General features: G+C 38.2%; 1 protein-coding gene across 1 annotated transcript in view; it reads left to right on the top strand.

The window, feature by feature from the left end:
* The window catches only part of CADPS (calcium dependent secretion activator), a 661,462-nt gene that overhangs the window by 487,453 nt on the left and 159,674 nt on the right, over nucleotides 1–14,335 (top strand). Inside the window, exons 12-13 of the mRNA XM_063941549.1 lie at nucleotides 7,158–7,294; nucleotides 10,771–10,958. Of these exons, the coding sequence (XP_063797619.1) occupies nucleotides 7,158–7,294; nucleotides 10,771–10,958 (325 nt within the window). The remainder of the gene's footprint in view (nucleotides 1–7,157; nucleotides 7,295–10,770; nucleotides 10,959–14,335) is intronic.

Genomic DNA, 14,335 nt, shown 5'->3' with positions numbered 1-14,335 from the left:
TCCTTTATTTATTGCTTTACTTTTGTTTATTTTGTTGCTCTTTTAATACCCAAGAGGGCATTAGATCTACCAGTCACGAGAGTTGGCAAATATGTATTTGGAGTATTTTGAATGCGATATGAGACGGAGCAGGTGATGTCCCTCCTGACCATGACTGCAATACTCCTCTTCCCTTCCTTCTTTCTTTCTCTCTTTTATGTTACTGACATTCCCCTTGGATAGCAGGCAGAATTTAATCTCCACTTCTTAAAGCAGAAGAATATTCTTTTTTTCGGGTGTCTGAATAGGACTCCAGCAAACAGTGCTGCAATATGATAAGCTGGAGTTTGCTACTTTTTTATAAAAGGAGAAAAAAAAGCTACAAATTTTTTTTTTTTTAATATATCAATAATTAAAAAGGGAAAGGATGAATGAGAGAACGAATGAATGGACTTCTTGGATTGAAATCTCAGTACTTTGCACCATTCGCTATCTTGTGAGATTTTGATTGTTTGTTCTGCTTGACATAAATCTCTTAACAGTTCATTCAGTTCACTGCTACGTTTTTAATTGTATAATCAACTGGTATCTGCTACATTCACGTTTTACGTTTCAGGCGTTTCGGCAGTCGGGGGGCTTCCTGTAAAGCTTTGTTTACTGGCCTGCCTTCCCGAGCCCAAAGGCATGAAACCCGATTTTAACATTCCACATTAGCATGAGCAAAATGTGCGCAAATCACAAAAAAAAGCATGCAACTATTGACATATGTTCCCATGAACTGTCTTTCTGAATTAGATGCTCATTAAAGATAAACAATTTTTTAATAAAACATACCGGCTGACATGTATGCTCTGTATTATTTTGTTATTGCTGTTGTTATTTGATAATGTCAGAGTATTATTCAGAACAGATTTTTATTTAATATAGTATATGAACTTGCCACAGTTACTGTTTACTCCAAGTCTCATAATTATTATTATTATTATTATTAATGATAATAACAATAATTATTATTATTTTTTTATTCTTCTTATTATTATTATTATTATTTTTATCATCATCATCATTATTAGTATTAGTATTTCTAATTATTATTGAATTATTTTTTTCTATTAATTAAATGAAACTACAATTCAGCCAGTAAAAAAATAAATGTGTAGTTAATAGTTTTATATACGCGTTTTACTAATTACCGGTGAACCTAATATACCATAAATAGATCAATCAATCGTAGCAATCCATGGCTGCAGGCATTAGTATGTATGAAGCCACAGTAAAAGTTACTAAAATGATTCTATTCACGTTAACATACAAAACTTGAGTAGAGTTACTAAGACTTCTCGAAAATGTAAAATAGAGGTGTTATATTTAACAACCAATCAGATTCTTACTATCATATATCCATTTCCTTCTAGAGCATAATAGTTCAGATTTGATTGCTTGCTTTGGGTAACACACCTCTACTTTTCTTATTTAGGCATTTTAGTAAATCTACCACTAAATATTTAGAAGTTTTTCCAGTAGAACATCAGTTTTAATATAATGTTATAAAATTATACTAGATAAATGAAAGAGTACTATGTTATGACCAACGCCTCCACTTTCTCTTATTTTTTTTTTAAAGTGTCATGACTACAGTATATGAGCTAATATATAAAAACTTGGGAAATTAATGTGAAATACAGTATCACACGCACACACACATTAGGGCCCGGATGTAATGAAGTCTGAGTTAGGCGGCTGTGCGTGATGCCGGCTGAACTCAGACTTTTTTTTTTTAAATGGGCAATCATGGACGAGGCTAAATCATGCCCCAGAGTTTGGCGTGTCTAGACACCCCCTAAGACAAATTCACAGCATTTACCATGTACTATTACTGTAGCTCTCCACTGATGACATCATCCATCCAAGAGTTTAGAAAGAGATTAACGCAACCGATATAAGAAATACACAATTGTTCTCCTGTGCAAGTTTTGATATGTTTTTGCCTCTTATTTCATGTTGGGTAGTATGTACTATAAGTTTTCAGATGTCTCTCTTGGTATAGAGGTCCATAAAGACCTTTAGTTGATGGCAATGTACTCTCTCTCTCGAGAGAGAGAGAGAGAGAGAGAGAGACCCATCAAGCAAAATAATGGTTCTATACACAATTAAGAACTTATTGACAGTTATAGCTCTTATGTATATATGATAATAGGTCATACGAACAGTATTTCTTTCTACCCCATACTGTTACAAAAAAACAACATAATTTGTGTTACGTTTTTATGACTATGATCAAACATCACATGACCACCACTAATATTCAGTGCAGGAAACTTGTTTGGTGTCTGTTTTTTTTGTTGTTCTGTATATAGATCCCTTATTGTCTTGGGCCTTATTTACAGTTGGATGTAAGTCCTTTTGCGCCATGTAAAAATGAAACGCGCATGAAATTTGTGCCTTTTTGCACCTGTATTTTGAGTTAAGCATACCTTATACTTGCAGCTGACCCGGTGCACTTAGGGGGAGATTTATCAAAGTTTGGAGAGAGATAAATTACTAACTAAGCAGCTTCTAAGTCATGTTTCAAGCACAACCTGTAAAGTGACAGTTAGGAGTTGATTGGTTGGTACTTTATCTCCATCCACTTTCTCTCTCTCTGAGCTTTGATAAATCTCCCCCTATGAGAGTTGAATGCGGAGCGTTCACGGCTACTGTAAATTCAGTACAGTAAAGGTATGGAGACATAACCATGTCCCTTAGAGACGCGTCAGATTTTATTTTGGGGGTGACTTTTAGTAAGTCTATTTTTTCATAGCTTATTGCTGGGGCAACCCGGGTTGCAGCTTGGTGTAAAAGGATCCAGTTACCCAGGAATCCAGCCCTGGTAGCTACCATGGTCGAACCCTGGAAGGACCCGGTTAGCCTGTGGTGTAAATAAGTGTCGTGGGTCATGCTAAAAGCCTATGGAGTGCCGGCTCACCAGCATTTGGAGATGATCTTATCTCCAAGTGTCGGTGGAGGGAAGACACATTACCACTAACCCTGGTCCAACCTGCGGTGTGTGAACAGGTTTCAATTCGCTGTTACATGGCTTGAAACCATTTTCAATTAACCGAGCCGGACCGTGGTTTTGGAAGGTAATGGGTATTAGCAAGTTAATGGTAGCAGGCTTATTTTAGCGCCTGACGTACCTATACACTAGATGCATACAACTCAAAAAAACAGTCAAAGAAACGTAATGTACTAGCGCTATATTGCATGTTTGCAAAAGTGGCAAGTTTACATTTAACTTTAAATCAGGCCCGCAGTTTCCAGTGCCAAAACCAGTTGAAAATCAAGCAAATACATTACATTTAATTATGGGTAGAAGTTATGTTTATTTTCATTTTATGTGTTTCGATATGAATTACCAAAACTAATTTTACTTTCTTTTGTTTTATTTTCTTATTTTGCAGTCACACTTTCACATTTCTAGCTGCAGAAAAAAATAATTTAAATAGAAGACTTTATATCGTTAACTTTTTAAAGGGAGAATAGCACATTCTAGCATAATAAAAGCAGCCTGTTTTGATTACAATAACAGGTCATTTATCAAAAGCTGTTTTGCTGATGTATATACTAGTTTAACTTCTACATTGGATGTCTGCAGAGAACTGTTGCTGCAGTCTTGCATATTACATTCAAATCTCCTAGAAGATTACCCACTTGAGACATAGAATTGTTAACAGCGTGCACAGCGGGAGAAGTGAGTGTTTCTCAGCAGTTGGCAGGAATGAGAAGTTTTCAGCACAATTAGCCACATTTCTTTTTCTCTGTGGTGCAGTCTCCCTTTTTACATTTGCAAAACATATAGAGTGTAACTTTATTTTAGCCTATTTTTTTTATATATATATATATATATATATATATATATATACTTTTATATATATGTATATATATATATTTATTTTATTTATATATATATATATACAAACACACATACATACACAATTGTAACACCCTACACAATTTCCATTTTATTTCTATTTTCTCTTATGACTGAAACATTCTTAAAGTCCTCCTTTAACCCTAAATTGCCTCTTTTTCAGTGTACTAGTTGCGATCGGAAAGCCACTAAATATATTTATTTGGGTAGATGCAGTGTCATTATTTCTATGCAGCTACTTCTTACAATATATATATATATATATATATATATATATATATAAATATATAAAAATAATATATATATTTCAATGCAATCTAACCACTGATTGGAAAATCTGCCAGATACTAGCATCCAGTTTTTTAAATTTCCTCACAAACTGATTGGGATTGGAAGCAAACACAGATCTGTCAGGCTGAGACAAATGTATGGGCATTACACCTTTAAATCACCACTTTATTTGTAAAAAAAACAACTTTATTAGTATCATTTGTTTTATATATGATATAGTTTTTGTTCTATGATAAATTAAAAATAGATAACTATCACTTGAAATTTCAGTAACAATTCCTTTTAAATCCTGGCTTACTACGATCATTAGTGATTTTCAGAAGTCTGTGAAATAGTTAATTGGTTCTGAACATTTAGTAGTAGTAAGATGCATATTACAGATTTATCCTTACTGCATCAATATGACTATAGGGCAGATTTATCAAAGAGTGGTATGCTTGTTATCACTTGTCACGAATGCTAAATTGTGCTCTAGCCAATGAGCTCATAGCTGTCATTTTTCAAACACTTGACAGTTAGGAGCTGATTGGCTCGAGCACCATTTTTCATTCGGAACTAGTGATAACAAGAATAACCCTTGTTGATAAATCTGCCCCTGTGTCTTACATTATAACCTTTCAATTACCCAAAATTTGCTGTGTCTTGACTCGCATTTTACATTAATTGGTTATGGCAGTGTTCTAATAGTTTTGGTGTGAGCGTGAAATTTCTTTGAAACTTTAAATTAAGAATATGTAGCAAAACAAATATTGCTATCAAAACATAGTTCAAGCACTGTCTAAATAACCCAAAAATGGAACACAACAAATTAACTATTAATTTCTTGTGTACCAATCTAAGGAAACATAATATGGATGTAAATATAGTGGGCCAAATATAATAGAGTGAGAGTTTCAGAAAGTGAGAGTTTTGGTAAGGTTTTGCAGTTTTTTTTAAATTGGCAATCATTTACACTGCAAAACCAGGTTGATCTTGCTGTGTAAATGATTGGCACTTTAAAAAAAACTGCAAAACCTTACCAAATATCTCACTTTCTGAAACTCTCACTCTATTACATGTGGCCCAGTATGTATAAACAAGCATTGAGCATTAATTTAAAAATAGGCTCATTGAAAGTGAGTCTGATTAGGTTTAAAGACTTTGTAGATAAGGGTCATTTACATCAAGTGGTGAACCATAAATATGTATGTGCACCAACATTGTGGAAGTTCTCCCACTTTACTGCACACCAGGTTGCTCTATGGAAGACGTTAGTTTGGGATAGTTCTGTCTCTTTCCACATTGAATGTTTAATTCCAGAGCATCATAACAAAGTCACACCTAAACACAGTCTACCTGTCCTTCATTTTCTCTTTTGTTTTGAGCCTTGATTTGAAGGATATGTTCACTTTTGGGGGACAAGATTATCTTTTTTTTAAAGTGTAGATTAAAAAGGTCATTGTTATAAAAGAAAGGGAGGTCCAGGTCAGAGTGGTGGTGGTTACTTCACCTGCTACAGGGCAACATGATGCAATTTACAGCAGATAATTTCTTCATGTCCCTTCCCCGCCTCCTTCACTGGAGTATCTCATGAGCTGGGAAATTTTCAGGGAGAGTAAGCAAATGCATAATGATGATGCAGTAAATATCCCCTTGCTCTTGCACAAAAAAGTTAATGGTTTCACAACCTGGTCCACGTGAGGTTTCTGTCCTCCCTGACCACGCCTTAGCACACCTGTGTTAAGATTTGACAGGTGTACCGCACCAGTCAAACTCCCCACCTGCCATCAGGGTTATTCTCAAAGTGATCTTACATTGCACAACCAACTTTTAGGACCAATTTGAAAAATGTCTTCCCCATATCTGCCAGCCATAAGATCATTGAGCACAAAAAAGTTTATGGTTGTTTATTATATGACTCATGTAGAAGAAGACTCAGAGCCAAGACTATCTTACAGTATGGTTAGCTATCTCCTTCCTATAACATGGAGGTAGATTTTCTCTAACGTGAGCCACTTGCGTCTTCTAACCACCTAAACCAAAACCTGCTAGCATAGATGCATAGGGGGTCTATTTACTAAGCCTTGAATGGAGATAAAGTGGACGGAGATAAAGTACCAGCCAATCAGCTTCTAACTGCCATTTCACAGGCTGGTTTAAAAAAATGACAGTTAGGAGCTGATTGTCTGGTACTCTATCTCCAGCCACTTTATCTTCATCCAAGGCTTAGCAAATAGACCCCTTAATCACTATCATGAAACATCTGTCATAGAGGGCTTGATCTATCAATCAGTGAAAAGAGTTGAGAAGTGGACCAGTGGAGAAGTTGCCCATAGCAACTAATCAGAATCAACCTTTCATGCACTTGATAAATACTTCCTCATAGCTAATTGGTTGCAAGGGGCAACTTCACTGATCCACTTCTTCACTCTTTTTACTGTTACATCAATCCCGTAGTGTTTATGAAAATACCAGCCCTTTTGCTACCAGAGATGTCATTTTCTTTGTGTACCAATTATAGATAAGCACAGTAGGACAATATAAGCACACGGATGTGTGTGCACACTGCTTGTCGTAAATGACTCCTTCAATGCAGAATACTGACTCTTAATCTTAATTTCAAATTTAAAAAGTTACCATAAATGTTTGCTCTGCTTGAATCTGAAATTGGATAAAACCCTATTGAAATGTCCACCTAATAAATTCATAAATGAATAAATAATACTATATCTATATAAATATATAGTAACATAAATTAATAATAATTTACAGCCTAGGTTATTGTTACATAATAATAATAATTATGTGTATATATATATATATATAGATATATATATATATATAGATATATATATACATATATATATAATATATTTTTGCCATCAGGTTTTTTGTTTTGTTTTTAACAAGGGAAGGATACAATCAAAAATAATAATAATAATAAAAAATGTTTTTATTCCTCTAAACTCCATTTTTCTCTATACATGGAAATAAACAGATGCCGACAGAGCTCAAAAACATGGCATGGATGAATTTATCTCTTCAAACCCATGTAACTTTGACCACGCCACCCTATTTGAGATGGTTCAGCGTCTCACCTTGGACCACAGACTCAATGACTCGTACTCTTGCTTGGTGAGTAATTCCTGGTGGTGTCCATCTTGGTGTATCATTGTAAGATTAATCCCAAAGAACCAAAAAATTATTTTAAAACTGTATTTAGGGTTTGTACAAATGAGTGATTTACAGTTTTAATCTACCCGTCCTTACATACTGGGTTTTTTTTTGTCACCAGTTGGGGGAGAAGAGACACAGTAAATGCCAAACATACAGACAAGCTTCATCACATAATGCAGTAAATACAGTAAACATGGACATTGGGGGGTCATTCAGACCTGATCGCGCGCTAGATTTTTTCGCTGCGCTGCGATCAGGTCAGAACTACGCATGCGTATGCACCGCAATGCGCAAGCGCGTTGTACAAATACAAAGCGGATCATTGCCCAGGGATGGATTGTACAAAGAATCCGTTCGCACAGCCGATCGCAAGGAGAATTACAGGAAGAAGGCATTTGTGGGTGTCAATTGACCATTTTATGGGTGTGTTTGGAAAAATGCAGGCGTGTCCAGGCGTTTGCAGGACGGGTGTCTGACGTCAATTCCGATACCGGACAGGCTGAAGTGATCGCGGCGGCTGAGTAAGTTCTGGGCTGCTCAGAAACTGCACAAAACTTTTTTATACCACCCGGCTGCACACGCGATCGCACACTTGCAAAGCGAAAATACACTCCCCTATGGGCAGCGACTATCTGCTTGCAGCAATGCAAAAAAAAACCCTAGCGAGCGATCAGGTCTGAATTAGGCCCTTTGTGTCTACATCCATTCTGTCATACCTCCCAACATATGGGATTTCAAAGTAATGACTTTTTGCGCAAACCCAAAACGTGACGTGGCCTCAAATCACACCCTGTTTCCATCACATTGGGGTTGTGCCTAGTACTCCCGCAGATACAGGGCTCCCTCCAGACTCTGTGTTGTGTGTAGATTCTGGCATCTATTCACCTGTTGGACAGCAGGGAAAGTGTGCCCCCCGACTTTTACCCCCCCCCCCCCCCATAGGTTACTGCGTCCCATAGGTGGGGAGGCGGGACAGTCCCCAAAAATCAGGACAGTTGGGAAATATGCTATGTATGGAAGGTCTTGCACAAGTGCCCCTTATTCTCCTTGGCTCCATAACTTGTTATGGCTCCATTTTTTGGAGAACAAAATGGGATGGAACGGTTGCATAATAAAACCCATAGGGATGATTCTGAGTTGCACATAGTGTGAATGGCCACCTGCTGTAAACAGAATGCGAATGAATTGCAAACGGAACGCACTCACTTCCTAATGCACATTCACCTATGTAATTACATCTCTCCGCTAGTCGAGAAAAGCGATCACAATTATTATCGTCACTTGCACCTACCCCGTGCTGGGTGGAGGAGATCTACCTGTGATTGGCGTCCAGAGTGCATACATACAACTCGGAATAGCGAGTACATTTTACACCAAGCCCACAAGACAGTTCTCTTGCCTCTCAGTTACCACCTGGAAACACCCATTTAGAGGCCATGGAGAAACAGCTGAGAAGTATACGCCGCTGAATACTTTTGCAGATATATGTATACAGCCGACGATGCATGCGCAAATTCGAAGTTGCATATAGATAATGAAAGAGACACATTAAAGGGTAATCCGGGTATAATCTAATACATGGTTTAGTCTACAATTTCAATATTTGTTTACAGAAAATAAAATGCCAAAATAACATAATTGGATGCATTTTACTTGTAATGAGGGATGAACTGTCACAGATATATGGCAGTGTGTAATATTTGAAAATGCTGTTTTGAGATTTTAAGGTTAGGTACAAAAATACGATTCCATCTCTTACTTTACAGCAGAGGTTTTCAAACTCGGTCCTCGGGGGCACACACAGTACATGTTTTGCAGGTCTCCTCACAGAATCGCAAGTGAAATAATTAGCTCCACCTGTGGACCTTTTAAAATGTGTCAGTGAGTAATTAATACACCTGTGCACCTGCTGGGTTACCTGCAAAACATGCACTGTGTGTGCCCCGAGGACCGAGTTTGAGTACCTCTGCTTTACAGCATGTTAAAATATATTTCTGCATTTAATTACACATAAAAGTCAACGATTGCAGCTAAAACTCTCCTATGGTGCGAACCTGTAGTTGTTGGAAGAACAGTGCTATATGTTTACCATGGCTCTTATCTGCTATTGAATAACTAAGTACAAGTCTTTATCATGCTATGAACAATCTGGAAAAATACAAATTCATTATCAGGGACATTCATCCGCAGAATAACTAGAGATTATCATGAAGGCTTGATGTTTCGTGGGTGTATAAACACTTCTATTATTCAGAGCATATCGTGAATGCTACCTACTAATTTGTCTGTTGTGTTGTGTACTTTACTCATTGACCATTTGTAATCAATACTAAGAGCAATAGCTATCAATTATGACTGGGTTTAAAACCATAACTATTACCTATATTGGAGAGCTATAATTATAGGCTCTGCTGTGTTTCATGGGTCATAGGTTATTCTGAAAGTGTACTTTGCTCATAGTTGACAAACTATATAAAATTAACTGACAGCTAGTAAAAATTGTACCTGAATTTTAACTGGTGAAAGAATAAAGCTTTAGGGACCTACTTATCAAATATTGGGACAGATGTATTAACCTGGAGAAGGCATTAGGAAGTGATAAACCAGTGATATGTGCAAGGTGATAAAGGCACCAGCCAATCAGATCCTAACTGTTAATTTACATATTAGAGCTGATTGGCTGCTACCTTTATCACGTTGCACATATCACTGGTTTATCACTTCCTTATGCTTTCTCCGGGTTAATACATCTGCCCCACTATTTGCAGGATATCCCCCAAAACCACCCATTTTTGGGAAAACATGCAAATATTCTGGATCCTCTGAATGTAACATGGAGAGACCGCAGATGGGCGCTGCTAAGCTGTTTTATGCCATGTTCAGACGGCACTAGACCATGTAGCCTCTGAGCTACACTATGCAGAAGCTCTTCCCCATCAATGACCACCACACATGGTCTGTTCAGGGGTGCAGTAGTAGTGCAGCAAAATCCCAATAGAGAAGTGAAGTGTATTTGAATACATTCAGGCGGTACATCATTTCATATTGCCACGAATAGCTGCTACAGGCAGACATTTTTTTCTGGGCCTCCTCTGCTCCTATCATGTACCAGGAAAGAGGTGTGAGTATGAGGAACTTTCACAGGCCGTAGTTTTTAAGCTAATGCCATTTTCTAAAGGTTAGCGATATTAATTTGATTGTTGTTTATGACAAATCCTGCTGAACCCCTAGGAGAGACGGCTGCATGTACAAGTTACTGGGGCTCCGGTTTTAAAATCAGAATTGATTAAAGCAGCACTATCACCTAGTAAAAGGCGAGAGTGTAGTTTTACTTAGTCAAATCTCAGTTTTCAATAAGTAAGTAAACATACAAATTTTGTGAATGATATGCTTGTCCTATAAACCTTTTAATCATCCCAGCTTTTCCTTTGTAGGGTTGGTTCAGTCCTGGTCAGGTGTTCGTCCTTGATGAATATTGTGCCCGTTACGGAGTGAGAGGTTGTCACCGGCACCTGTGTTACCTTAGTGATTTACTGGAGAGGGCAGAGAACGGAGCCATGATTGACCCAACCTTGCTCCATTATAGTTTTGCCTTCTGTGCATCACATGTACACGGAAACAGGTAAAATAACCATGCACAGGGAGAACATTTTGTTTTAGAAATACTATTTCAGAATTGCTAAACTTTTTGCACCTAATTCATTGACTTAGCAGGATTTCTGTAATGCTTTTTCTGGGACATGTGACATATTAACTGTTGTATTTAAGATGTTATAGAATACTGCAAATCTGAAAATATATATGTGCAAACTAAATGTACAAATGTGTCCTTACTCAGCTTTGCTAAAATTTCACAAAAGACCCTTCTATCTTGTGTTACAATGATGGATACAGTGATGTGCCATGTTTTCGGACGTTCTCCATACTGCAGTGCGTAGAGCAACTTCGTGGTGAATAGTGAACTGCGTGTAATCTGGGAGTTCTTGCAGTTTACAAACTCTAGCAAAATATATCTCTTTGCGAATATTTGACGAAAAATAGATAAAAGATTCTAAAAGATAAGCAAAATATTAGCAAAAAAAAGACTTGTCATTGCAGTGTTGCGTTAATAAGATTAACAATGCAGCTAAACATGTAAAATCATCATACATATACAATGAGCTATGACATAATGACGTGACAAAAAAACAGTAAGCAAATAATAAATATTTGGTAATAATCTATATTTTTATTTGTTCATATTCTGCTATTCTTATCCTAAATTCCTGCTAATCCTTTGCTATTTTTTGCGAATTCACACAAATAATGACCCTAGGGGCGGTATTCAAATAATATATCACGCCCAATCTCCTTTCTAAAGTGATCCCCGTTATTGTGCATATCGTGCCCATTGTAATCAGGTCTAGCTGCGTAAAGGGTTGGGTGCCCTCGCTACCCCCGGGGGTAGCGAGCTGAAATAATTATGCCAGGCTCGCCAGCAGAAACAGAACGGGTGTGGAAGGGGTTGAAAAGAATTGAATACCACCCTAAATGTGAAAATACGCTCAAGATATTGTCCTTAGTGGACCGATTCAGCATCAGTTGCTGTTTGCTAAATTATCAAAACTACAACTGCTTGCGATCGCATGCTGGGGGCCACCCAGCACAGGGCAAGGCCACCTAACATGCAAATAACCAACAACTGCAATTGCAATCAAATCTCTGCCCCCGCAAACTAAGGGATGCCCCTCTACCTGTGCAGCCTGGCTGCGAAAGCAGCCGCAGAGCGGGCATGTTTCCTGATGCAGCAGCCGCATTTGATGTCACACGGCCGGCCCGAAAGTGGCCCGACTGGCCCACGTTTTCTTCGCACCGCCCCCTCAACACCTTGTCGCCGCAGCGCGAACACCTCTGCCTGTCAATCAAGCAGTGGCGTTCACATTACTGAGATGCAATTGCATCTCCCCGGCCCGCGCACGCATGGTGCGGGCTCTGCATGTGCGCACTGGCCCAGCATTTCAGGAGTATGCGATCGCATCTCAGATGCGTCGCATACTGAATAAGGCCCTGAATATGTACAGTAAGCTAAGAGCAAAGCTATGTCAGGACTCATCTGTAGTAATTAAATACTGTTTATTTTACATCAGTAGCCTGCAATATATTTCCTGCTGTCCTTTAATGGCTTTGTCATGACTAGGAAGGGGTTAAGTAGCAAATAATCATACTCTTAGCTCCATAGTACATTACTAGCATTAGGTTGTTGAAGAAATACCAAGGTTCCCATAAAGTACATACTTTACCTTTTTCTTTGCCTGATGAGTAATTACTTTCTTCAATTAACAGGCTCAAAGAACTCCCAATGTTTGGAGCCTGGGGCTTTGTCAATAAATAGACCTCATCTTGGTGATTACAATAGGGCTCAGGCTGAATCTTCTACTTGGAGTCTTAATACAAGGACAATCCTTGTACAAACATATTAATGCCCTTTGACATATGTGCTTGGTACTTTCACAACTGCAAGGGATGGAAAACATAAGTCTTAACTGAGAAGACTCTTGTGTAAATCCATACACATACACCAACATTTACGTCAATGCTTTTATGTAACCTTACGTATCTGGCTAAGAGTCATTCTCTTATATGATCTCCGGTATTGGATTGAACATATAATGTTTAGTTTTATTGCCTCAATACAGTATATACTGTAGGTTACTACTTTACCTCTAATTACTACATAATGCCCATTACATGTACCACTACCAGTACAGTATACCAGGGGGTTATAGGAGGAAGTCACTTAAATAGACCAGTGGTAGAAGGAGTGCCCGGGTGGTCAAGGCTCCCGTAAGATTACATTGGTAGACCCTAACTACTTCTGCAGAACACACATGGAAACTTTGACTTTTCTCCAAAGTAGAATTTAAAGCCACAATATTTCCACTTGTAGAAATTAGTGTGAGCGTTATTTTACATTTTTTAATATGAGACGTAAAATCAGAGATCTTTTAGGACTCGTGATAGTTTAGGAGCCTGAGCTATGTAAGTGTTTAAAGTAAAACTTGATAAAAGTTCACACTTAGGACTTGGGTTAGTGTTCAGTAAATGTGATCGTATTTACATAAGATCAGTATTGCATTTATTTAGCATTTAGGGTTTTGGGGGTATTTTTAGCTCAAGCGTTTTTACTTTACATTTTACTTGAATGAGGAGGATCTCTCCTTCTTTGGACAATGGTGGCTGAGGTAGATGTTACTAGGGCTCTCCAATCCCGCCTCCATTATTAGGAAGTGTAATGGTGGGTCCTCTTTCTCTTCTGATCTCTTAAGTTATACTCTGCCACTTGCTCTTATTTACTACTGGTGTCCGATGAGGAACTGTACTTATATTTCCAACATATGAATATATGGCTTTGCCACATTGGAAGTCATGTGTCACAACTGAGGGCTGGCACTGGTGGTGGGAAGCCTCAGTTGCAGGGGCTGACGGATAACTGAACTTAGGAGGTGAGATTAAACTCCTAGACATGCAGAGCAGCTACAGCACCAAAGCCCGAAGGCGTGACCACGACAACTGGAAATAACTTTTAACACTTTTATTAAACTTATACCACAGTGGTTATTTGTAAAAGGTATAAGACAGTTCTTGAGAGTCTCTGAGTGTTGCCGGATGAGACCGGTGCCCAAGGAATTTAGCTGGGAATGCTTGTTGATGCTGAGAATCGCAGATGTAGCACTGAGATGATATATGTTGGTATGGATGGTATTAGTAACAAAGTCCTGATAGGAAATATAAACCAGGCACCGCTGGAAACTGCTGGTGGGAGCTGGTAACAGAACGGAGTGCAAAGGCAGGGAAGTCAGGCTGCACTGCAAGGTGTTAAACTGGTGCTGGTCTCTGGAGAACTGAAGATTGGAACATTCACAGCAGAGGAGAGTCTGGAATCACCGGAATGACAAACGAAGCACTGACAGCTTCCTGGTTGCTGGGACAGGATATTTATACCTGCTGGGAAGCAGGCAT

This window comes from Pseudophryne corroboree, chromosome 9 (assembly GCF_028390025.1).
Source record: "Pseudophryne corroboree isolate aPseCor3 chromosome 9, aPseCor3.hap2, whole genome shotgun sequence".
Classification (NCBI taxonomy): Eukaryota; Metazoa; Chordata; class Amphibia; order Anura; family Myobatrachidae; genus Pseudophryne; species Pseudophryne corroboree.
The sequence above is the reverse complement of the archived record's forward strand: the minus strand, read 5'-3'. Positions and strand labels throughout refer to the sequence as shown.